The following is a 24,169-nucleotide window of genomic DNA, read 5'->3' on the forward strand; positions in this document are numbered from 1 at the left end:
GTCACATTGGCTCAATCATATCACCAGAGGAGAGAGGTATAGACCGAAAACAAATTAACTTCAATTGATGGGCGCAACGCAATAGGATTGACAATAACCAAATATGAATTACTTACAACTTAGAAACTCTTGTTAGTATATATATATCAGCAATTCCCAAGCAAAAACACATCTACGAAGGTAAATGGTCAGCATAAGCCGAGTAAGCAAACCAGGGAAATCTCAAACAATGGAAAAGAATTGGATCTATTGTCTCTCTTCCCCTCTCTCTCTCTCTCTCTACAAACATTTGCATACACTTCTACTATTACCGCTACTTCTCCAATCAATGCCTGGGAAAAAAAACACAGTACCAGACTACCTCACAGAGCACACCAGAAGAAGGTAGATAAGAAAACGAGATACATACGAATTTCTTACCAGATATTAGCAATGTGGCTTTTATGTTTTCACTGAACCTTTGCTTGGTCTTTTTCCTTCCATAGCGTCTTTCTTTTTCTTGCATATTGTGCATAGGAAGGGACCTTCCCATCGATTAGATGCTGAGGAGATGATGGAACCCCCGTTGCTTGATAAACCTTCACCCGGAGACTCATCTGTTTGACATACAGCACATTTTAAGAGCCCGTTCTCCGTATTTGAGGGAAGATCCTTTCCCAATCTGCATACCAAAACACCAACCAATAAAAACTAAAAATCAGTATCTGAAGTTAGTTACTTAACGCGTTAGATAAGACCTTAAACACTTAAACACGTATAATGAGACAAGTACTTGCAATATCAGTTTCTTGGTCAGAATATTACCTATCTGCAAGCACAGCAGAACCTTCTTCAAACAACTCTTCCACAACTCCTACAGCAGAGAGCTTGTTCCCGTTTTTGTGGTTAGTAGCTGTATGGTTTTTCCTAGAAAGAAATGAGGTGAATGCGTTTTGCTTCTTTATGGGCGTTGGAGACAAGGCTAGATGATCAGATGGAACTATGTCAACAACTACACAGGTAGTATCATCCTTCAACCCTTTTGTTCGCAATGCTTCCTGATAAAACATATGATTCAGAGAATAAGAGGAATCTCGACTGAAGGAAGTACACAATTAAATCAACAGGGTTTATTAACCAACCTTAACAACAAGTTTAGCAGCAAGCTCGGCAGACAAACCACGACAAGCTTTTGCAGCCGTATCAGAAGACAGTATATCCCATATACCATCTGAAGCTATAATGAGTCTCCCTCCAGCATCTGAAAGCTGAAAATACATTTGTGTTCAATATCTAATATAAGAATTGATGAAAAACGCACCAAGGGGAAGGGGGAAGGGAGCTTACTTTCACTTGCTTAACATGTGGTATAGGGACAATAAATTCTCCCACATCCGTATCACCAATGGACCTCGAAAGACACAAACCACCAGGCCAGCATCGAAGTGGACCAACCTATTGCATCGTCGGAATGAAAGCACATTACAAACCCTACCACAGCCAAAACACACAATGACGGAGTAACTTAACTTTCCTGGAAATGATCATACCTCATTGCCACCAAATACATTGAGCCTTCCGACCTCACCTCCACTGGCAGTTATGCGTTCCCTCTCTTCAACATTCTCTTCTAGCCTATGATCAACAGTCAGCAGTGAAACCACACCACCTTGGGTATCTAATATGCAGCGGGAGTCACCAACAGAAGCGACAGTGATAGTCCAACCATCAATTAAAACAAAAGTCACGGTTGTTCCAGAAGTTTCCCCTGTAAACACAACAGATCAAAACAGTTAGAGCATACTTGAAAAAAAAAACGAATATTAAAGCTAGCAAAAGGCCTTTAAAACAATGAGCATAAGCGTAGTAGACCTTTCTGCTGAAACTCAATGTCAGTTTTCACAAAGCCTGCAACTAAAGCTCTAGGAAGAGCTTGAAGCCACTCGTCCCTACTTGCACCTTGAGGAATTGCACTCACCACATTGTCCAGAAGATGCTCCTTAGTATATATGGCAGCTGAATTACCATTGTGTCCATCAAATATCTATAGACAAAACAAAGGATAAAATTAAATGAGAGTTTTTTGAGTTCAAGAACGCTATATGTGTCACCACGATACAGAAGAATGTGTTACCCCGAAAACTGAGAAAGACGATGAAGGATCACCAGGTACTCTCTGACAATCAGTTTTAATCAAAAAGTAGTCTTCTCCTTTCTTAGCAAGAGCAGCTTGACCATACTTGATAAGAGGTTTCTCTACTTTCTCGCTCCTAAGCTCATTACCAATGAGAGTTGCAAGAGGAACAAGCGGATGATTCGTCCTCGGTGCTTTTGACACGCTCATCTTTATCCAGACTTCAACATTGGCTGGAACAAAAATCACAGACAAAAATTTATCATTTAGATATATGAATTGGTTTCTACTGAGTTACTCATACATAACCTCATCGTCGTGAATGCAACCAAAACAAATGCAGAGGTAAACCCTAATTTACAGAATTCTACAATCTTTTGAGATGCCGAAAAATTAAAAATGTGATAAAAGTAGAATCGAGCAGATAAGCAACAGAGAAACTCAGTAGAAGAGCACTATCGAAGCTTATCTACACAAAGTTAAGGAACCATGAAACTCACCAGAATGAAATCGCGAGTAGCATACAGAACAGATCTAGTATAAAGAATGGCTTCGTTAGATAATGCTAAGGTCCTCGTCGCTTCTCCGGGGGTTCGTCGTTGAGAATTCGAACGGAAAGTATGAAACCGCGTGAAGAGTTTACAGAAGAAGAAGGAGTTGCAGAGTGGATTTTCTCAGATTGGGGGAAGAAACAAAAGCGACGCGGGGGAGAGGTTAGGGACAGCTAATTTTATTAGGAAAATGATATCTTTTGAAATTACGTAAGTACCCCTCAAAAGTTCTGCTTTAGGTAAATTTAATTAATCCACATGTATGTATATTTTTAGTTAATTTTATAGAAAAGCATATCTTTTTTTGAAACGTATTGTGAAAATAGGAATTTATTACAGACAGTAAAGATATTAGGTAGTTTTAGTTTATAGTTCTTTTTTCAATATAATTTCAATATTCTTAAAATACTTTATCATTAAAAAAAACTGTCTATTTTTTAAATAAACAGGTTGACTTTTTTTGATCATGTTGAGAAATTATTGACACACTTTTTCAACAATTCTTTTGACTTTTTTTACTTGCAGCAGTTCAAACATCACGATTCACGATCCCTTCTACTCAAACTGCCATCGATAATGAATATTCTGGTAGCTTACAAATATCATTTAGTAAAAATTGCAACGTTTACAAATCATCCTCTTAAAACTTGAGAGAGTATATATACAAGATTAGAAAGAAAAAAAGTGTAATCCTCTCTTGATGAAAGTGGCTACGAAAAGAAAAATATATATTGGCGTCGAGAAGAAGTATACAAATTATATCGACATTACATTACAAAAAGAAAGCCCATAGGTTCGTCGTATATATATACGCCATCCACATCAAACAAAACATTATATTCAACCTATATGGCTCATAACGTATTCTACTCTTTGTATACGGCGTGTATATGTATGACCACATATATATGAATGGGTCCGCCAAAACAAAAACAAAAAAAGAATTTGGATTGTTTTGTATCGTATTACTCACAAAATGTATTCACTAGTCACTTGGGATTTTGTCTCTTCTTCACAACTAGTGTAGTGTTATGTCTTGAGGAAGTTTGTCCTGGTGTGTTTGAGCCAAGCGACAATCTCCTTGTAGGCGTCGGAATTAGCGAAGGTATCATACTCCTGATCACCAACATTAATTCCCATTAGCAAAAGAATACATACACATATAATCCAATCGTCTAAAAAAAAAACTCACCTGGTCTCAGCGGCAACTCTACTAATTTTTGATTGAGTCTTCTTTAGCTTAGTAGTAGAAGAACCCAATGAACCATTAGAGGCTGCTCTAGGCAGATTCACTTGAACATTCAGCTGCCACATCAAGTTTTTCTCCGAGCAGTCACTTGTTGCGGTTTCATCTGACTCGTTTGCTTCTTCTTCGAATGGAACCTTCTTTACCTCAAATCCTTTATCTACTACATTATTGTCTACACCTAGCCTTGGTTCACGTTTCAAGCTAGACGATCGCTTCTGATCAACCAGTGTATGTGATCTGTTTTCAGGTTTGCCATTACGTGTGATTTCGTCTTCATGTTTATCAATCCATTCACTGCCTGATATAAACTCCATTTCCTCCTCTTTCTCATCTCTCGACGGACTTTTCCATGATGGTGAACCCGCTAGTCCTTGTAAGTCAAGGCTGGATGCAGAGTCATTTTGACCCTGCAAGTAAATTTCACTGTACATTATGAAGTAACCCACTGCAAGATGTATCCTAGAGTTTAGTTTGTGATTGGTTCATGAGTTCTCTTTACCTCAATGCTGTTGGCATCATCAATCTGTGACGACGGCTTATGTTTGGTTTGGAACTGTCTTGGGTTTGCTGATTTAGAGAATGAAGACGAAACGCCGAGTGACTTTCTTCTGAGGAGTTTATCAGGTGTAAGGGGCCTTGGTAGCTGTGTTTGATCAGCTGCCTCGTTCTCCTTTCTCGCTAACGCAAGTTTTAAACTAGCAATCTAAAACCAAATAACAAATGTAACTGATTTGGATAATGAGAATGAAGAGTTTAATAATGTGAAAAAAGTACTGAAGATTATAGTGACCTGTTCTTTGAGTTCTTTAACCTCAGAAGTGTCCTTGTTGACACGAGCAGCACCGAGTTCAACAGTGGCCACCCTCTCTGCAAATTTCAGGGTGCTGAGTGTTTCTCCCAGAGCTTCTTGTTCAGGGCTAATGTGAACAAACATGAGTGTTTTCGCTTGTCCTCCTAAAGCGTCCTGGAGAAGTTGGGTGAGTTTGCTATTTCGATAAGGTATATGGTTGTTTTTCTGGGAGAGAGATGCAATCACGTCTCCAAGAGCAGAGAGAGATTTGTTGATGTGTTGTGCCTCTTTCAACCTATCACCGGTGACCTCAGACTTGTCAACCCTTTCGCTTCCGGCAAGATCAACCAAATGCATTGAACCCCTTAGAGTTGCACCTGATGTCAGATCTTTTCCTTGGACATGTACTGTGAGACAACTGCATATATATAGTATAGAACATGTAAATACATTAGTTACAAGTTTGATGAGCATTTAATCAAACCTGACGTGATACAAGTTAGCAAGGTAGTGCATTAACAATCAGAAAAGGGAACCTGTGAGAGCGACTACTGCGGTCATTCATGGCTGTGGCGCTGACTGCACGGTTCTTTTGACCAATATTCATCAAATGAATGACGTCTGAAGTTGTGGAGACTGGAACCAAGGTCGCCTCTGGCACGTTGATTCCATCTTGTGAACTATTTCGGATCTCTAATGTGTTCACAAGTCAAGAAAAACAAACACAATGATCTTACGCAACAAGCATTAGGAATCACTAAAGAAACAGAACAAGCTAGAGAAATCTGCAGGGTGTTAGAACTTAGAAGTCTGTAAAAAATGGATATCTGCTGGTTTGGCCGTTAGTGGCAAGGAGATCTCGGACTTGTTCGTTGTAAATTTCAAGCATTTGAACTGAAATGCTATATGAAAAGGTTTCTTTTCTCACACTTGACAAATGGAAGAGATCACTCAATGCTCTGTAATTTACTCCTAAGCTTTCATCCGTCAGTTCATTAGGTCCCATCTGATTACCACACCAACAAAAGAAACTTATAAATAAGGATAACATTGTTTTTGTATGAGAATATGATGAAAAGTCATTAATTACTGTACAATAATTAAGTTAGATTGTTCAAGAAAAAGTACCATGGTGAAAGTTTTTCCGGATCCTGTTTGGCCGTATGCAAATATGCATACATTATAACCATCAAGAACAGACCGGATCAGAGGTTGAGTGTCTCCAAACACCTCCTCTACAATATTAAAATTTGTAATTTTTTATATGAGAGCCGAAAATTGAAAGAAGTATAGAAAATTCAGGAAAGAAAAGGTGAGAAAATTATACCTTGAGATGCTGAAGGGCCAAACACTTTGTTGAAGGTGAATGATTTGCGACCTAACTTTGAAGGGTTTGCAATTGATATAGTTGAATCTTCTATGTGTTCCACAGTAGTCAAGACACTTTTTTGCCCAGGTAAGAATGGTCTCACTCGACAATAGACCCTTATGCTCCCTGTTAACCATTTGTTAAAGCTTGAATATTGCAAAACGATCTCAACTTAACACCAAAATTACAGAATTCATGTAGGTGATAGCAATATGTATTCCACAGTTTTTACCTTTGAGGTCTTGGACTTGATTGTAAAGTTTCCGGTTTTCTTCAAGAACTCTTTGGTATGATGAAGCTGCATACGCAAGTCCATGCAAATGCTCGCCTGACCCCAAGAAAGAGAACAATCTTACAACTACTTTCTTTGGTAACGATTGTGAAAGAAAAGCTATAAGATAGTGACCAAAATCACAGTTGATTCTCACCTAAGCTAGTAAACTCTTGGTGATATTTTATCTGCAAGAGACTAAGACTTGCTTTTACAGCCTTTAGATCGTGTTTCAGTACCTGCCAACACACATATATATACTTTCCCTTAATAATCACCAAATACAAAGTCTTATAACTGGAAAGAGCGATGCAACATATATCTGTTACGTTCAACTGAACTTTATACCTCAGTATGATTTTGCTGTATGTCAATTATCATCTGTTGTTTCTCGGTCTTCACTTTTGAAATTACATAGAGCTCATAATCTTGGCTTTTAGATTCCTCAACACTATCATCTTGTGGAGTTTCCATGTTGTTTACAATCTCTGTCACATGTTCTTCTCCGTTCTGAAAAATATGTAAAGTATAAACCAGTTCAGTATATATTACACTGATAGATTAACAGATCCACAAAGAGTAATATGCCTATATGGATAACAAGATCTTTAATTTAAAGGTTGATGCAATTACCGAAGCATCATCACTTAGCACCTCCTCATTGCATGAGACAGTTCTCCCAAGATCGCCAGAGTGAAGCTCATCCTTGTTCCCAGCGCTCATTTGGAACTAAGCAATTGCATAATTCGAGATGAATGGTGTAAAGAAGGTATAAGAGAAAGTACATGCTTGTTATCCAAGAAACATGACATCACGCACATATGGCCATAGAAAGGCCAATTACTAAAGTTGCTTACCAATTCTTTCTGTGTGGCTAATCTACGTTCATATTCTACCATGACAGTTTTCAACATATCTTCCACCATCTGGATATAAACAAAATAATATTTGATCATTTAGTAGGGTTCATTAAGTTAAAGAATAGTAGGAATGTAGTTTAATGCTTACACCGGGAACTTCTTCTTGCTTGGCTTCCAAGAACACCGCACGAACAATGGCATCTATTGAATCGGCACTTCCCTGAAACAAAACTAGAAATGTAAGTTGAGATCTTTTTAACCTTAAACAATATTAGGGATATATATATATATATTATAAGAGGCATTGGTGTATAGCTCACTAACTTCGTGTTTGGTACTAGAATCAGGTTGATCGAACAAAGGTTGTTCATTGGATGGAGTGTTAGAAGGGCTACTGGTGACTGCATCCACAAGTGCTTCTGATTCTTTGCGTTTGTATTGTTTTGCGATGCCAAACGTGGTTGGTCTTGTGTTCACAATGTATCTCCATGTACCGTTTCCGCCGCTCTGTTTCCACTCACGATATGACTTGAGAGCCAAAACACATTCCACAATTCTTGCGGATTTACCTCCCTGAAAACACATCAAGCACAACACAGAATGTGTGTCAATGTTAATTAGTAATTCCCACATTATAAAAATGAAGATGTCTAGCTTTGTTAATACATTACTTAACCCAAATTATGGAGAGTGATTACCGATTATAAAAGACTAATTTTATTTAGCTAAAGTTAATACATTACTTTTGCAACACTGATGGAGTGATGGTCACAACGACCCTACCACGACTGTGCCATCAATGTGTCTGCAACGACCCTACTTCTGTTTCTAAGTATGAGAGCGACCATTTTAGCTTAGTCTAGGTAACCCCTCCGGCAAGGTAGGTCAACCTGCTATGATGAAAATTGATTCGAACCTAACCTATGCTAGCATTAACACTATTAGGTATCGATCATCTCTCAAGTTAGTTACAATAATTCTCGGTAATATATGTCTTATTAACCCTAGGTCGTCAGATATCATTGTATTCTTCATAAACGGTAGATAAGTTTCTAATATGTATACAGTAGAATTGTGATTTGTTTTATTACCTTTTCAAAATCGGAGACTTCAAACATTGGAATACCCATTTCCTCCACAACCACAAGAAAGTTTCGAAGATTCTCAAAGTACTGAAACGCAGATAGAGCTGCTGTACCATCTTGACTAACAAGAGGATCATTTGGAGCTTCAACGACCTGCAAGTTTTGCAGTCACAGAATCAAGACTAAGATAACCACGAGATACTTATGGTCCCAATTACAGAAACATCGGCACTACAATATTAATTCCTGTAACTCTATAAATATATATTATTACACAAAAATGGTACTAATCATGCTTGCACAACTTTTATCCAAGCAGGCCTTAAGACGTTACAAAAGTCTTTTAAAAAGTTTAGTTTAATAAAAGCCTATATATTTTTAATCCATAACAAATAATAAAGGATAAAACAAATGCTTAGGTGTGAGACATTACTTTTGGTACGGCACCAGGTTTAACTCTGTTGAGGACATTGCAGAGCAAAATCCCACTCCTTAATGCAATTCTGAAATCATCCTCTGAAGGATCTGCTGGCAAATCTCTTCCTCCAACTACACCAAGTGTGTTTCTTATCCACCTTGCTGCTTCATACCTTCTTAAATCTGAAGGATCTACTGGCAAATCTCTTCCACCAGCTGCACCAATTATGATTTCATTTTTCTCATAAGCAAGTGTGTTTCTTATATACAAAGTGAATATAAATTGCAGAAGCTGGACGGTAATACGAAATCTAGACAATAATCAAGCATCTTGGATATATAAAATTCATATGTTTCTTGATTGATCTAGTAAAACAAGAAACGTCAAATATCTAATTCGTTCAAGTAAGAAGCTAACAATGGTCATCCTAAATTTCTGTATACCATCCCTTAATTAGTCCCTGACTCGATTACAAACCCTAATTTCAGAAATCCGCAGCATTCAGAGAAAAATTCAATTCAAAAGATAGAAAGAAACAGAGGAATCGACGAACGTACAACTTTCGTCGGCTTTTGTCGAAGTGGAAGAATCAACACCAGCGCTGCTAACTCGAATGTTTCGTTGTTTGAGAAAATCTTCCAGAATCGATGCCAAACAGAGTCGTGAATCTTGTTGCTCCGTCGCCATTGACAAGAAAACGATTCAATGCTTTATATAGCTTGATCAACAAGATACCTAGAAAGAAAAAAAAACTGAAAATTCAACTCCCAAAATCTCAACTCAGAAATCTCACAATCCCTTAAAATTTGATTACAGATTCTCTTTTTTTTTCTTTTCCAAAATTCGAACAAAGAATTGTCAAAGCTATGTTAGCTTACAAGGATATGTTAGAACATTGCTCAGATTTATAAGGAAGAGAAAAGAAAGTGAAAAGAATTGAGAAAAATGTTTTGACCTTGTCTTTTTTTCTTTTGTACGAAAAATTAAAACAAAAGGAAAGAAGAAGAAGAGCGAGACATGAATGAAGCAGAGGCCCCCGAGTCTCCTGGGTTTCTATAGATGGATGGACATATTCAATATTCAAAATAATTTTTTTGTTTATTCTTAATTGCTCCATTTTAATATGTACGAACTTATATGGGTGGTGAAAATATACAATACAAAGGTCTTAGCTACGAAAATTTAAATCCTGCATATGTTTCAAGTTTCAACCATCCACTAAGTTCTATAATGAATTAATGGTAACAAAAAAAAATTAGTACTCTTCGAGTACAATAATGTTCTAACTAAAATTCCCAATTTTTCTAAATGGGATTTGTATCCGAATGATTTCCTACTAATTATTTTGTCTTGTTAAAATCTATGTTTAAATATTGAAATATAAAATTTTATAGTTTGACATAGAAAAATCAACATAGTTAAATCTTATACAGTGCGTTTTTTTCCTTTTAATAATAAAGTAGAAAGTGAAAATTAAAAGCTTTGGATCTCTAAATTCTATGAAAGAGATAATTAAAGGCTAATTATGAAAACCATGGTTGGACAACTTATATACCTTGTACATAACTATTTTTTTCTTGCGTATAGAGGTGATTTAAAAGCGAATGAACATGATATCATGATTAGAGATGGTTTTATAACCAGAAATTAATAAAGGTCAGCATGAAAAGTTATTTTTAGTTTCTTTAAAAGAACTAAGCTATAATTCGGTCAACAAGACATTTAATTTAGATATTAAGAAGAATTATAAACGAAAAAGTTTTGCTAGGATGATTGTACCCACATCTTTTGAAAGTGACCCTTTTTAATTAATTATCCTATTAATTCATTGAAAATTAGTATATATATATATATATATATTTAATTTTTTTTGTAGACTTTTTTCCCCCAAATAATATTCTATTTTCTCTTCGTGATATATTTATTGAACATGATACCAACTCATACAAAAAAAAATGATAGAAATATTATTTTTTAAAATGTTGTGACTTGTGAGTATATGGAAAAATAAACACGTATTACCACGAAGTTATATGTTGCTAATGTTTGGAAACTTAGTTTAGCACTTGTCACCTGATGTAAAATATATACTCGAAGATTGTAATAGTTAATGTTTGTTCTGTATTGATTATGGATGAAAACAATCGAACGTAACTGGAATCATTCAGATAATTGAATGGAATGGATAGAGATTAGGTTAGTTTTGGGATTTGGTTAATTATTGATTTGTATTGATTATGTTTGAAAAGTGAAAACAATCGAACGTCATTGAATAGATGAAAAAGATTAGTGATCACTAAAATTACCATCATGTGTAAATCGAAACAAAAATACATAATGATTATTTTTAGCTACGCCAACGCCCCAAAACCAATCTTTCTTTCTTCTCATCGGACCTAAAGGAGCCAGGCAAAAAGATTTGGGCTTTTTCATGCCTAGAAAAAGTTAGCTGAATGAAGAAGGCCTTCCCTTTAGAAATTTTTAAATTGATAAATGAGCTTATTATGGCTTCGACACCCTTACTAAAATAAGTCGCTAATTTTGCTATATAAATTATACCTAGAGTGGTTAACAAACGTTTCGTTCATATTGACTATTCTATCCAGGGTTAAATATTTTCGAAGTATTCATCTATCTATTGTAAATTTGTAATCAATCTCGGTTAGAGAACCAACACTAGCGATTCTTTAAAATAAGTTGCGACAGCTGCTCGATAATTAAATCCCGGTTTGAATATTCAAGGCACGAAACATTATAGTTTGCGTTGAAACGAAATTATAAACACTTGAAAAAACGAAAACAAAAATTGAATAGAAATTTAAAATCAATTTCGTATGAAACTCAAGAAGGTCCTTGGTGATTAGGAAGTGCTTCTATAATGATAAGACACATTCAAATTCCACACTGTATTTTCAGTTTTCACTGAACAATTCGTTTTCATTTACTCGCCTTAAGTTTGACCTTGCTTCTGTCCGGACATTAGAATTGGAGAAAATAAAATATTTGTGTTTTTTGTTGTAGTGGCATACATTTCTTGTTTCTCACGAAAACGATCAAGAACTATCGAAATATAACAAAAGAAAAAAAAAAAAAAAAAAAAAAAGATTTTGACCATATCATATGAAATTCGTATAAACTATAAATAGAGAGATCTATAATTAAGGATCATATGTAACACAAAACCGCATTTTATCCTTTTTGGCTTTGAGTGATAAAAACATAAAAGATTAGTATATATATATATAAGGTCATGGAGATACACAAACTCATGACAACAATGACTTACGTATTAATACTGTTGGTAGTAGCGATTCATGCGCATATGATCCAAGCCGTTGATTCAATCTCAGATACTTCTGCTGTCTCAGCCGTCCATGATCTGAAACCAAATAATCCCATCACAGGAACCAAAACATGTTGGGAGAAATATTTTCCGGTTTGGCGACGGGAGCTTAAAAGCAGCGGTGGCGGTGGAGGTCGTGGTGGCAGCAGTAGTCGAGGTGGAAACAGTGGCGGCAAAGGCGGCAGCAGAGATAGAGGCGGTGGTATTGATGTGTGTAGTTCAAATGTATTACTAGTTTTCTTCTTTCTGTATTTCACTATTTTGCAATAAACGAAACTCAAAATACAGCTTTTATTGTCGAACGAAATAAACTGTCCTTCCTTGCCATTGATTAATTCATCGCCACGTGTTATCAACCTTTTTATTTTGGCTGTCACCTACCACCCAATAGGGAAAAACAATTTTTTTTTTAAAGTCCAACATAAAAAAAAAAACATCGTAACCGGTCAAGTTATTCAATCGGACGGTTCATATTGATTGAATGATGTCAATGAACCAATGAAAAGTCTCCACATCAATTCACCAGCTTCCCATCACCCACGTGTCTCTTTTATTCTCTTTTTCCCTTTTTGTATATATATATGTATAAAATAATAATGTTAAACAAACAAAATTAATAATCATCAACAAAACGAAAGAAACTTCGATTTTGGTTTCTCCCCCATCTCTCTCAAAGCTTTTTGATTCGTTTTCTCAAGAGCTTCGATCTACGATATAGTTTTGATACGAACGAAGATTCAGATCTTTGATTCTGAGGAAGACGAAGGTGAAGAAGGAAGGTCATGTTTTTGTTCGATTGGTTCTATGGAATCTTGGCCTCGTTAGGTTTGTGGCAGAAAGAGGCCAAGATCTTGTTTCTTGGCCTTGACAATGCCGGCAAAACTACTTTGCTCCACATGCTCAAAGACGAGGTCTCCTCTCTCTCTCTCTCTCTCTCTCTCTCTCTCTCTCTCTCTCTCTCTCTCTCTCTCTCTCTCTCTCTTTTACAAATTTAACATATGATGAGGTCTGCTCTCTCTCTTAATCTCGATTTTGGTATTTGGCTATTTGCAGAGATTAGTTCAGCACCAGCCAACACAGCATCCCACCTCTGAGGAACTCAGCATTGGCCAAATTAAGTTCAAGGCCTTTGACTTGGGTGGCCATCAGATTGCTCGTCGTGTTTGGAAAGACTACTATGCCAAGGTTCCATCACATCATCTCTCTTTTTACTGATATAAGATGGTTCAGAAATTGATTGCTTTTAGAAACTCTTTGAAGGGCTTCCCTATGTTTAATTAAACCAAATTGTTTGATGCCTATGTGTCTGCTGTGGTGTGTGAAGGTTGATGCTGTTGTGTACCTAGTGGATGCTTATGACAAGGAAAGATTTGTGGAGTCTAAAAGAGAGCTTGACGCTCTTCTATCAGATGAAGCCTTAGGAAACGTGCCTTTTCTTATTCTTGGGAACAAGATTGATATCCCTTATGCAGCATCAGAAGACGAGCTGAGGTATCACTTGGGTCTCACTAATTTCACTACTGGTAAAGGTAATGTCTCTCTTGGAGACTCTGGTGTTCGTCCCCTTGAGGTCTTCATGTGCAGCATCGTTCGCAAAATGGGATATGGTGAGGGTTTTAAATGGATGTCTCAGTATATCAAGTAAAGCAGTATTTACCAGACCGCATTGTTTTACGGTTTATATAATATCAGAGACATCTCAAATTTTTCTATCTGGAAAACAGATGAACTCTCTCTGTTGTAGTTTTCTCTCTAAGTTCTAATATTAAGTCGATGCCTTAAACAACTCCAAACCTCTTGTGCATTGTACTCTTGAGACTACTCACGTTTCTCTCTCAAATTATTCAAATTCATATCATTGTCGCCAAAAACTAACCAAACAGAAGCAAGCAAGCACGATTCAACTTTGAAAAATCAAAGAAAACAGACAACAGAAGTTACATGTTCGTTCATTCGCTATCAATTCAGATCCTTGACTTTTGTGGCAATGACGATTTAATGTATAATTTCGTTTCAAAACATTTTCTTCATACAGAACTTACATGTTTGTTCATTCGCTACCAATTTCGAGATTCTTGAGCCGGTATCTAGCTCACCGGTGGTGTCACGCTGGCCGCTGCTGAATGATTATGGTAAGGAACCTAACACGAACCCCGGTCAGCTGAATATTTTTGGTTAGGAACGACCAAGCAACAAGCCAGGCTTCTATAGACTAAACCAGCTACTTCTCAGCCTGGAACAACATTGCAAATGGTGCTTTGGCCAGTAGACTTTCTAAGGCGATTTGTTTTCATCAACGTTCGCACCTTCTCCACATCTTGCCATCTCCCTTCCTCTGCATACAAATTAGATAACAACACATAATTCCCCGAATTCCCTGGCTCACTCTTCACTAACTCCATGGCTGCAACCTCTGCTAGCTTTACATCTCCGTGGCTGCGACACGCACTAAGCAGCGACCCCCACATCGCTGCATTAGCGTTAACGGGCATACTTTGTAAAAACTCAAACGCCTCTCTGATCCGCCCGCTCCTACTCATTAGATCAACCATCACTCCATAATGCTCGATCCTCGGCTCAAGTTTGAATTTTTCCATCATCAAACCAAACAACTCTTCTCCTTTCTCCAACCGACCTGTGTATGAGCAACATGCCAAAACCCCCAAAAATGTCGCTTCATTTGGAGATACCTTCCCTTCCTCAATCATAGCATCGAACAAGTCTATACCTGATTCTCCCTTCCCGTTCACAGCTGATCCTGATATCAGAGTGTTCCATGAAACAACGTTTCTCCGCTGCATTTGTCCAAATATTGTCGTTGCTGTCTCCAAGTCACCGCTTTTACAGTAGAAATCCACCAAAGCGTTTCCCACTGTAATGTAATCTTTGATCAAACCATTAGATTCTGCTGTAGAATGAATCCATTTCCCAGTATCCAAAACTCCGAGAGATGCAGAGATTGGCAAGACTGTAACCACCGTCGCCTCATCTGGATCAAAACCTTGATCAATCATTTCGCAGAAAAGCTCCAAAGCCTCACGATCTCTGCCACATTTGGACAAGCTTGATATCATCGAATTCCACGACACAATGCTCCTTTCGCTCATCTGTTTGAACAAACTAAGACCTCTTTCAACGTCCCCAGAATCGCAGAACCCGCGTATCATTAAGTTCCAAACAACAACGTTTCTCTCAAGCATTTCATCGAACACTTTCTGAGCATCACCCATTCTCCCACCGGAGGCGTAAAGCTCCACCACCCCGATCCGTATTTTCCCAAGCCGGTGAAACCCAGTTCTAATAACCTCACCGTGAACACATTTCCCAAACCGCAAATCAGAAAGTGACGAACAGGATTTGAGCAAAGGCGCGTAAGTATACTCATCAGCCCAAATTCCGCGGCTTTTCATGGAAGAGAAGTAAGAGAGAGACTGTAGAGGCGGACCGACGAGTGAGTAGCATTTGATGACGGCGTTGAAGACGAGAACGTTAGGGTTTTGGATATGAGAGAAGACGCGGGAGGCGTAATCAGAGTAACTGAGGGATCCGCAGATAGAGATGAAGTGGGCGAGAAGGAGATTAGAACCATGAAGGAAGTGACGGAGGAGATGAGCGTGGATTTCGGGTAAACGGGTTCGAGTATTGTGGCCATGGAGAAGACGAAGCAGCTTCCGCTCGGTTTCCACTAAACCTCCTCTGCTCATCTCTCTCTCTCTCTCTAGTCTCCCTGAACTATTGTTGCTTTGCTTTGCGCCAATTTCAAACGCTATTTTACCGGTTTAGTAACTAGACCAACAGTATACAGTATTTGTTTGTTTCAACTTCAAGTATGTAGTTTGCTATGTATACGGTTTAATACCAAACGCAGTTATAACGATATTTGCGTTTAGAATCTTAACTACATCAGGATTGCTAGTAAGTTTCTTTTATTGTCTCTGGAATCAGGATTGGTTGCTTTTATGTGGTTCGGCTCAAGATGACATTCTATGGAGTATCGTTCATACAAAATGTGAAAAATGAAATATTATCTTTTAGGCAAGTTTGTAGTTTTTGATAGGTAGTTGTAATATATAATTAGAAAAAAATGCAAAAAGAGAATACTGTAGAATGAAATAAACAAAGAGACCAACGTAGTATTTTGAATTATGAACAGAGCCGAAATTGTATCTTAGTTTTTTCTAAAGATAGTAACAAATTAACAAAATCACACAATTTACATTTTTCAAGAAGACAGGAAAAAAGCAAATATACCAGTTATTGAAAGGAAAGTTAAGAAGAAGACAGGCAAAGCAAAAATATTTTTTATTAGTTTATTTATGAAATTTTGAAAAAGGAAATATACCATATTATTTTCTAGCAAGTTTTCAATATCGTAATGGTAAATTTCCAAGTTTTTCCAGCAGTTCCCGCCTATATATAGATATAGTTTTCAGATCAATAAGCAAGCAATTTTGATCATCACAAAACAATTCTACTTTGGGCTTACTCTCTTTTTTTTTCTTCTTATTATTCAAAACCGATGAAGATCTCAATCTTGGCATGGTGTTTTATAGCCATAGCTATAATAGGCTTTTTGTCGATTTTATACAGTATGTTCGTAGAGCGTGGGGTGGAAAAAAAAGATTGGAATGTGGAGAAGGAAGATCCAGTCTGATCCAGTCTTGTGTGTTTATTACTAAAAGATTAGAGTCTCTCAAGAACTTTAAAAATTTTAATTATGGTTTCTTATCTTGTCTGTTCTTTTGATGAATAAAGGTCTCCGAGTAGTTTTGACAATTTTCTTGGTCACCAAAGTTAATTATGGTTTCTTATCTTGTGTTTTGTTTTGATGAATAAAGGTCTCCGAATATTTTGACAATTTTATTGATCACCAAAGTTAATTAAGGACCATCTATCAGATTCTATATTATTAACCAACTCGAAGTTTCTACATTCTTATAAGTTTGACGACGCGTAACTTGAAAACAATTTTTTCATGGAAATCTGAAGCTTATAGTTTACATTATTGTATTTAGTATTATAGTATGCGAGCGTGGCTTGAAGCCTTTTTTTACATGTAATCGTTCGTTATGCCATGGTTTCGAGTTTCGACTGTCTAAAACTAAAAACAACATATGACAATATGTATTAGACTATGAAAAATACGACTACTTGTTTAAAGTGGTTTTGATCGGAGACTCCGGTGTCGGCAAGTCAAATCTTCTCTCTAGATTCACTCGCAATGAGTTCTGCTTAGAATCCAAATCCACATTGCTTGTAAGTTTCTTTTGATGAACTAGTCATTTAAATTTTTGGTGTGGTTCGATCCGTTTGGTTCTGAATTTTGATGTTTACTTGTTTGCTTTGAACATATTGAGATATTAAGTCAACTGGACTTCACGGCAGCCCACTGTTATGCTTCATCGTCATCAAGTCTTCCTTTTAAGCTTCTGCATATCTCTCTGCATATAATTACGTATTCTCCAAGCTAGAAGACTGTATATAATTGTTGGCCATGAGCTCATGAATAAGACAGAGAATTCTCGATTCTGTTCAGAACATTTAGGCTTTTTTTTTGTTTGTTGATAATGATCCCAAGCTTTCTTGTACTATGGCTGTTTAACGTTGTGGCTGCCTCACATGTCAGATCTAACACCTTTGTTTAAGGCAGATCTACAACATCATTTACTTCTAATTAGAGTATTAGACTATACAAATTGTAAAACTTGTTACTTAAGTAATGATGAATCATGGTCGTTGTTTCATAGTCTCGAGTTTTCTTTCTGAGTTGTTTTGTTGATTTTAGCCTCTTGGTTTACGACGTCACTAAGCCAACAACTTTTGAGAACGTAAGCAGGTGGTTAAAAGAACTCAGAGACCATGCTGATTCCAATATTGTCATCATGTTGATTGGTAACAAGACAGATCTGAAGCATCTCAGAGCTGTTGCCACAGAGGATGCTCAGAGCTATGCAGAGAAAGAAGGCTTGTCTTTAATTGAGACATCTGCCCTCGAGGCATTAAACGTAGAGAAGGCTTTTCAGACGATTCTCTCAGAGATTTATAGGATCATCAGCAAGAAATCGATATCTTCGGACCAGGGAACTGAAAATGCTAACGTCAAGGAAGGCCAAACGATTGATGTCGCTGCTACTTCTGATTCAAACGCTAAGAAGCCTTGTTGCTCTTCCTCTTGAAAAGGCTTTGTTTTTTTTTGTGTCTCACTTTTAAAAGCCAATATCTCTATGCGACTTTGTTTTAAGGCTTTGCGTTGTGTTACACCAGCTAAATTATATGCAAGTTGCATATGAAATATTATTTTTTAGGCTTAATTGTTTGTAGTTTTAGATTGGTAGTTGTAACAGATGCAAAAGAGAATACTGTAGAATGATGAAATAAACAAAGAGACCAACGTAGTATTTTGAATTTACGAACAGAGCCGAAATTGTAGCTTGGTTTTTTCTAACGATATTAACAAATTAACAAAATCACACAAGAAGACAGGGAAAAATCCGCATCTGCTAGTAATCATACTTCTCTAGCTCTACTACAAGCTTGGCAGGCGTGCATATATGAAGTTTGGAAGGAGAGGAACCGCAGGTTCCATGAAGGAACCACTCTACCTTCATCATCGTCTGTTCTCCGGATCGTTTTATCCGTAGTAAAAAACATAGCCCAGAGTCTGGTTATGCAAAATCAAAAGTGGGTCTCTCTCCTTCAACGTTGGAACGGGTATACCCTTCCTTCGTCTGTTTAGGCATGAATTGCAAAACATTCCTACCCTTACTAGTTTGTTTATGAAAAAGGAAATATACCAGTTATTGATTGAAAAGATAAGTAATAAATATCTTATTTTTTAGCAAGTTTTCAATTATCAAAATGGTAAATTTCCAAGTTTTCCAGCAGTTCCCGCCTATATATATAGTTTTCAGATCATCAACAAGCAAGCAATTTTAATCATCATAAAACAATTATACTTTGCGCTTACTCTCTTTCTGCTCTTCTTATTATTCAAAGACGATGGCCATCTCAATCTTGGGATGGTGTTTCATAGTCGCAGCTATACTAATCTTGGCAGCTTTATCCAGTGTTTGCGGAGAGCGGACTAGTGAGGAGAAAACAAAAGAAGAGATTGTGGAGAAGAAAGATCCAGTGAAAAAAGATGATAAGAGCAAGAGTAACGAGAAAGATGATAAGAGCAAGCAGACTAAAGGTGATAACCTAGTGTGAAGACAACTTTAATATTTTGATTTGTATTGTGTCTTTAATACTAGTAAAAGATTAGAGTCTCAAGAATTTTTTTAAATTAATTACGGTTTCTTTTTCTTGTGTGTTGATTGATGATTAAAGGTCTCTGAGTATTTAGACGATATTATTGATCACCAAAGTTAATTAAGATCAATCTATCAGATTTTATATAACCCAACTCGAAGTTTCTACCTTGAAAACAATTTTTCATGGAAATCTGAAGCTTATAGTTTTACATGACTGTGTTTAGTATGCGAGCGTGGCCTGAAGCCTTTTTTACATGTAACCGTTATGTCATGGTTTCGAGTTTCGACTGTCGAGTTGCATCTGTGTTCTTTCTTTTGTCGATAAGAACACAAATTGTTCACCGAAGAGAATACTGAGATGCTTGTGCCCATTTGTTTCATAGTCATACTGAGATGCTTTTGCTATGTATACGGTTTAGTACCAAACGCAGAGAACTACATCCCCTAGTTCTCCTTTTTGCGTTCGATATTTGCGTTTACAATCTTAACTACATCTCCTAGTTCTAACAAATAAGCTTCCTTAACACTGTAAACGCAACCACAAAATCAAAGACAGTAAGAGTTTGTAACATATTTACTTCAGTGGAAGTGGCACCAAGCGCCATGAATACAGTAATCAAGTATAGGAGTGAGAGAGAGAGAGAGTCTGTAAAACTAGCTAGAAAGCCTAGAATACAAAAGAAAACAAGTTCAAGATCGTTACAACATTCGGGAAATGCGCAGAGAAACACGGTCGCAATGTTGGAAAGAGAAGGAAACGAACACAAAAATTTAGTAATTTACAGAGTCTAGGTCAAGAGTATTGAAGATGCACCATCTCTTAGTGTTCATCCGGATTTCCATTCTTTCTTTCTCTGCTTTAAGAAAGAGGCAAATTATAGTTTTACCATCAGGCAAATTATACTATAAGATAACTGACTGACGAGTGACGAATAATAAAGACCACCTGACGCTTTCTACTTCAGGATTTGGACAACGAATACCACCAGGAAAAATCCAACAGCTCAATGAATCAAATGATGTAGAGATTTAGTTCTAACGTAACAGAGGAAATGGTTTGTCATGGCTGTTATTATATAATATAACACGCTTTCTATCTTTAATGCAGAGAAAGTTTCTCGTACCTGTGAGAGCTTCAGTTTTATAATTACCGATGACTTGTGGGCTTAGCAACCCGTCTGACTGGTTTTCAGGAAGGAAAAACAACCACCATTTCCTTTTTGTATAGCTGCTCAGTTCAAGGCAAAAGAATAACAGAAAGTTACATATGGAAACTTTGGCTACTTTAGCTAGTGAGGGTTTGTTTTGTCTTTGTTATTAGTGTTTCTAATCAATTATAGATACTTGCTGATAGCTGAGAGTTCATTGCAAGAAATTCAAGCAATTAATTATTAAAGAGAAACTGATCAAAATTCTTGGGTAATGGAAGTTTACCCTTTTAAAATGCTCAACTTCTTTCTCCAATTGTGATGCGTCAGAGTTTTTGTTTACTTGATCTAGACAACCAACTTCTACGGGTCCATGGTGTTGTTTTTTCAGTACCTGCAAACAAACAAACAAAAAGCAGAGCAAAGTGATGAGATAAAGATTTAAGACAGTGATGTTGAGCGGATTGGATAAAATGGAAACTTTCATTCTAGCCAGAGCAAGGAAATTTACTAAAATGTTCAAATACATTGACTAAGAGGTGATCAACACACCGAGCTACAACGGGTTGATTGTAGAGCTTGAAATGGTATTCTATGGGGTTGCTCAGTGTAGGAAATAGAGTGATAAGAAAGATTTACTTACGAGTTTGAAGCTCTCGGAAGATCCAAGAAATTCAACTTCTTGGAGTTCCACATTCTCACTTCGTTGAAGTATAACAGATAATCGTGTAATCAAACACAAAATTATGAATTTTTGCTTTGCCTGCAACAGACAAACATAAGATCACAACAGCTATATCAAGAGATGGAGACTGGTTTGCTAAGCTGATATATGAGACACATTACCTCCTCAGTGAAGTCCTTAAAAGGTGCACGATCAAGCTTGGGAAACTTTTTTCTTTGGTATCTCACAAGCAATGCTATAAGCTGAACATCATATGATAGTAATCAGAGAAACAGTAAATTCAAGACAAGTTCTTCCTTCTAGAGAATTCAGTACTCTACCTCGACTTCCTCAGCAGTGTAGCTATGGAGATGATCCCCATTCTATGAAAGAAGAAACTATTAATAACAATGAAAGCATAAAACAGACACTGAAAACCTACAAAAGAGTTTATAAAAGAAACAAAGCGTACTCTTGGTGATAAGCTTTTGTGAGTAGCTTGTCCATCTTTATAATGAGCTGTGGTTATTGAATAGAATGTTTAACAGAGTTAGATGAGCTAACCTTGATGATATGATAAGACTGCTTATGATATCCCTTTTTCCCTGCGATGAATCCGATATTATGCAAGAAACACGCAGCTTCTAGATACTCAAGATCCTTATCGTCTAAGATAAGGTTAAAATCATTGCATTCCCTCAAACCTACAAAGATCGCCTGGAAAATCACTGTACTATCAAACCTACTGAATCAAACAAACTAACCATATCCAGTTGTGCAGAGCTCGAAATGAAATTTGAAACCATCAGGCACTAGAACACACACACACACTCACTAAAAGATATATATATTACCTGAGGAATGCTTATTCAAAAGATGAGACAAAAGCTATAATCTTAATGAATGTACCTTGGCGATGTTAGCACAGCGTATCGCATGATTCATTCGCTTTTTAGCATTGAATCGAGTGGCAAGCCTCATGACAGATCGCCACCTTGCATTGGCATTCAAATCATATAATCCATCAAAAGCTTTAGCCAAAGAATCAGCAATCACACCTTCTGCCAATGCATACTCAGAGACCTCCATTTCCTCGATAGCAAAAGCCTTAAATATTTCCTCCAACAATACCGCCCCAGCAACAATGAACTCTGATCTTCTCTTGAAAAATCCATCTCTCCGGATCTGCTCTTCATCTCCTCCTTCACTACATAGCTTCGCTACAAGGCTGCTCAGCTCTGCTCTACCAAATCTCCAATCCCTCTTATACCCTTCCAGATTGAATTCACACATATCAGCTCCGTAGCCACTAAACACCGCATTCTCAATAGCTCGTATAGTTCCAGAAGATCCCACAACCACCTCAAAACCATCAGACTCTTTCAATCTATCCACTAAACCAGACTCATCAATCGCATGACGGATATAGTCTCGCATTTTCTCCAATCCAAGACCATTTTTCAAAAACATCTGCGTCAAATTCACATGACCTAGCTTCAGAGAAACAGCAAGCTTCACATCACCACACTTACCCACAACAAATTCAGTAGAACCACCACCAATATCAACACACAACACTGATTTCTCAAACACAGGTAAAAACTGAAGCACGCCTAAATAAACCAACCTCGCTTCCTCTTCACCAGAAAGCACATCAACCTTTAACCCAACGTCCTCGAACACCGCCTCTACGAACTGTATCTGATTCTCAGCTCGCCGCAAGGCTTCCGTCGCGACGCATCGGATCCTGTCACCGGAAACATTATGCGAGAGGATCAAACTTTTGAATTTCCGTAGAGATTGAAGCGCACGATCCTGAGATTGAGACGAAATCGATGTCGGAGATTCACGAGACAACACCACCGGCTCTTTGAGTCTCTCGATTGGAACAAAAGCTCTTCCAGAAGGATCCGCGTGGACTATAAGAAGCTTAAAAGAGTTCGTTCCCATGTCAATGGAGGTGAAGATCTGAGGATTCGAGTTCATCTTCGAATTGGGCGTAAAAGTTGATTATACTGTAGTTTTAGTTATGGGTTAACTTAACCTAATTATTAGAGACGCATTTAATAAAAACATAATCAGATAATATTAATATTAAACCATTGGATTAAAAACGTGAAATTATACAATCATCATCACTCGATCTAAAGAAGAACACACAAAAGCCAACAGAATAATAGATCTAAGCACGTTCGCCTCTGATTCTTCTAGCGAGCTGGATGTCCTTGGGCATGATAGTGACTCTCTTAGCGTGAATAGCGCAGAGATTGGTGTCTTCGAAGAGTCCAACAAGGTAAGCCTCTGCAGCTTCCTGGAGAGCGGCGACGGCACTGCTCTGGAAACGTAGATCAGTTTTGAAATCCTGAGCGATCTCTCTCACAAGCCTCTGGAAAGGGAGTTTACGGATGAGAAGCTCGGTACTCTTCTGGTACTTCCTGATCTCTCTCAGAGCAACGGTTCCAGGTCTGAATCTGTGTGGCTTCTTCACTCCTCCGGTGGCTGGAGCTGATTTCCTCGCCGCTTTTGTCGCCAGCTGCTTCCTTGGTGCTTTGCCTCCGGTTGATTTCCTAGCCGTCTGCTTAGTACGAGCCATTTCGAATTTGTTGATGAGGTGTTTGATGATTTTCTCGAAGTAATTGAGTTGTGGATTTGTTGATTTGTGATACGACTGAGGAAGAGGGAGGGGATATTTATCGGCCGGTGATTTTACAAGAAGCGGGAATTATATTTCGCTTTTTTTTCTCTTTAGCGGGATTAGAATCTGAATCGTTCATTTTCTTTTAATCGACGGATATAAGAGGTTTTATATCACGATCCGCGTGAAATCGTTTTCAGCCGTCGATAAGTGAAAATCTACGGACAGATATTATTCTTTATAAGACCGATCCGTGTGAAGGTGCATTTGACCAGTAGCAATAAAGAATAGAATTAAAACAATTTATCTTTTACCATAGACATACACTATTAGGCCTTTCGTCAGAAAAAAAAAGACATACACTATTAGGCCCATTTTTTAATTAGGCCTGCAATCTTTACCATGAAGAGTTTTTTCTTT

The 24,169-nt window shown here is 37.4% G+C and overlaps 6 protein-coding genes and 1 pseudogene across 18 annotated transcripts; 2 read left to right on the forward strand and 5 right to left on the reverse strand.

Annotated features, from left to right (window-relative positions):
* Positions 1 to 41: 41 nt before the first annotated feature.
* On the reverse strand, positions 42 to 2,818 carry LOC104755103 (putative protein phosphatase 2C 5). Of its 2 annotated transcripts, XM_010477440.2 has the most exons (9): positions 2,614 to 2,818; positions 2,114 to 2,346; positions 1,852 to 2,023; positions 1,530 to 1,747; positions 1,327 to 1,434; positions 1,122 to 1,247; positions 805 to 1,037; positions 421 to 661; positions 42 to 332 (listed from the first exon to the last, which is right to left on the reverse strand). In XM_010477440.2, exons 2-8 carry the CDS (start codon positions 2,321 to 2,323, stop codon positions 442 to 444), a joined length of 1,287 nt encoding a protein of 428 aa, XP_010475742.1. In that variant the 5' UTR covers positions 2,324 to 2,346; positions 2,614 to 2,818; the 3' UTR covers positions 42 to 332; positions 421 to 441. The 2 variants fall into 2 exon arrangements, with proteins under 2 accessions (XP_010475742.1, XP_010475741.1); XM_010477439.2 differs by having other exon boundaries at positions 42 to 661.
* Positions 2,819 to 3,375: 557 nt separating this feature from the next.
* Positions 3,376 to 9,812, reverse strand: LOC104755104 (kinesin-like protein KIN-14H). Of its 3 annotated transcripts, none has more exons than XM_087493874.1 (19): positions 9,662 to 9,812; positions 9,264 to 9,441; positions 8,722 to 8,921; positions 8,295 to 8,441; positions 7,528 to 7,776; positions 7,352 to 7,423; positions 7,201 to 7,269; positions 6,977 to 7,072; positions 6,692 to 6,853; positions 6,501 to 6,582; positions 6,305 to 6,400; positions 6,031 to 6,198; positions 5,832 to 5,938; positions 5,531 to 5,709; positions 5,240 to 5,401; positions 4,704 to 5,121; positions 4,413 to 4,616; positions 3,857 to 4,320; positions 3,376 to 3,780 (listed from the first exon to the last, which is right to left on the reverse strand). In XM_087493874.1, exons 2-19 carry the CDS (start codon positions 9,391 to 9,393, stop codon positions 3,654 to 3,656), a joined length of 3,132 nt encoding a protein of 1,043 aa, XP_087350000.1. In that variant the 5' UTR covers positions 9,394 to 9,441; positions 9,662 to 9,812; the 3' UTR covers positions 3,376 to 3,653. The 3 variants fall into 3 exon arrangements, with proteins under 3 accessions (XP_087350000.1, XP_087350001.1, XP_010475743.1); XM_087493875.1 differs by having other exon boundaries at positions 9,585 to 9,793; XM_010477441.3 differs by having other exon boundaries at positions 9,264 to 9,723.
* A 2,022-nt stretch (positions 9,813 to 11,834) lies between these two features.
* On the forward strand, positions 11,835 to 12,336 carry LOC147923294 (uncharacterized). The gene has a single exon (XM_087494534.1). It carries the CDS (start codon positions 11,957 to 11,959, stop codon positions 12,317 to 12,319), a length of 363 nt encoding a protein of 120 aa, XP_087350660.1. The 5' UTR covers positions 11,835 to 11,956; the 3' UTR covers positions 12,320 to 12,336.
* Positions 12,337 to 12,626: 290 nt separating this feature from the next.
* Positions 12,627 to 13,835, forward strand: LOC104755105 (small COPII coat GTPase SAR1B). Its single transcript, XM_010477443.2, has 3 exons — positions 12,627 to 12,960; positions 13,103 to 13,234; positions 13,374 to 13,835. Exons 1-3 carry the CDS (start codon positions 12,832 to 12,834, stop codon positions 13,692 to 13,694), a joined length of 582 nt encoding a protein of 193 aa, XP_010475745.1. The 5' UTR covers positions 12,627 to 12,831; the 3' UTR covers positions 13,695 to 13,835.
* Positions 13,836 to 13,933: 98 nt separating this feature from the next.
* Positions 13,934 to 15,870, reverse strand: LOC104755106 (pentatricopeptide repeat-containing protein At1g09190 pseudogene; annotated as a pseudogene). Its single transcript, XR_015586472.1, has one exon. The product of XR_015586472.1 is annotated as a pentatricopeptide repeat-containing protein At1g09190 pseudogene (transcript).
* A 3,983-nt stretch (positions 15,871 to 19,853) lies between these two features.
* LOC104755108 (uncharacterized) lies at positions 19,854 to 23,175 on the reverse strand. 9 transcript variants are annotated; one of them, XM_087494536.1, is made up of 9 exons: positions 22,024 to 23,175; positions 21,679 to 21,831; positions 21,456 to 21,497; positions 21,297 to 21,377; positions 21,094 to 21,213; positions 20,737 to 20,844; positions 20,427 to 20,530; positions 20,249 to 20,337; positions 19,854 to 20,156 (listed from the first exon to the last, which is right to left on the reverse strand). In XM_087494536.1, exons 1-7 carry the CDS (start codon positions 23,098 to 23,100, stop codon positions 20,492 to 20,494), a joined length of 1,620 nt encoding a protein of 539 aa, XP_087350662.1. In that variant the 5' UTR covers positions 23,101 to 23,175; the 3' UTR covers positions 19,854 to 20,156; positions 20,249 to 20,337; positions 20,427 to 20,491. The 9 variants fall into 9 exon arrangements, with proteins under 9 accessions (XP_087350662.1, XP_087350665.1, XP_087350668.1 ...); XM_087494539.1 differs by having other exon boundaries at positions 20,249 to 20,261; positions 22,024 to 23,171; XM_087494542.1 differs by having other exon boundaries at positions 20,249 to 20,305; positions 21,679 to 21,818; positions 22,024 to 23,156.
* Position 23,176: 1 nt separating this feature from the next.
* LOC104755107 (histone H3.2) lies at positions 23,177 to 23,869 on the reverse strand. The gene has a single exon (XM_010477445.3). It carries the CDS (start codon positions 23,705 to 23,707, stop codon positions 23,297 to 23,299), a length of 411 nt encoding a protein of 136 aa, XP_010475747.1. The 5' UTR covers positions 23,708 to 23,869; the 3' UTR covers positions 23,177 to 23,296.
* Positions 23,870 to 24,169: the final 300 nt, after the last annotated feature.

Source organism: Camelina sativa, chromosome 17 (assembly GCF_030686135.1).
Source record: "Camelina sativa cultivar CO46 ecotype springtype chromosome 17, ASM3068613v1".
NCBI lineage: Eukaryota > Viridiplantae > Streptophyta > Magnoliopsida > Brassicales > Brassicaceae > Camelina > Camelina sativa.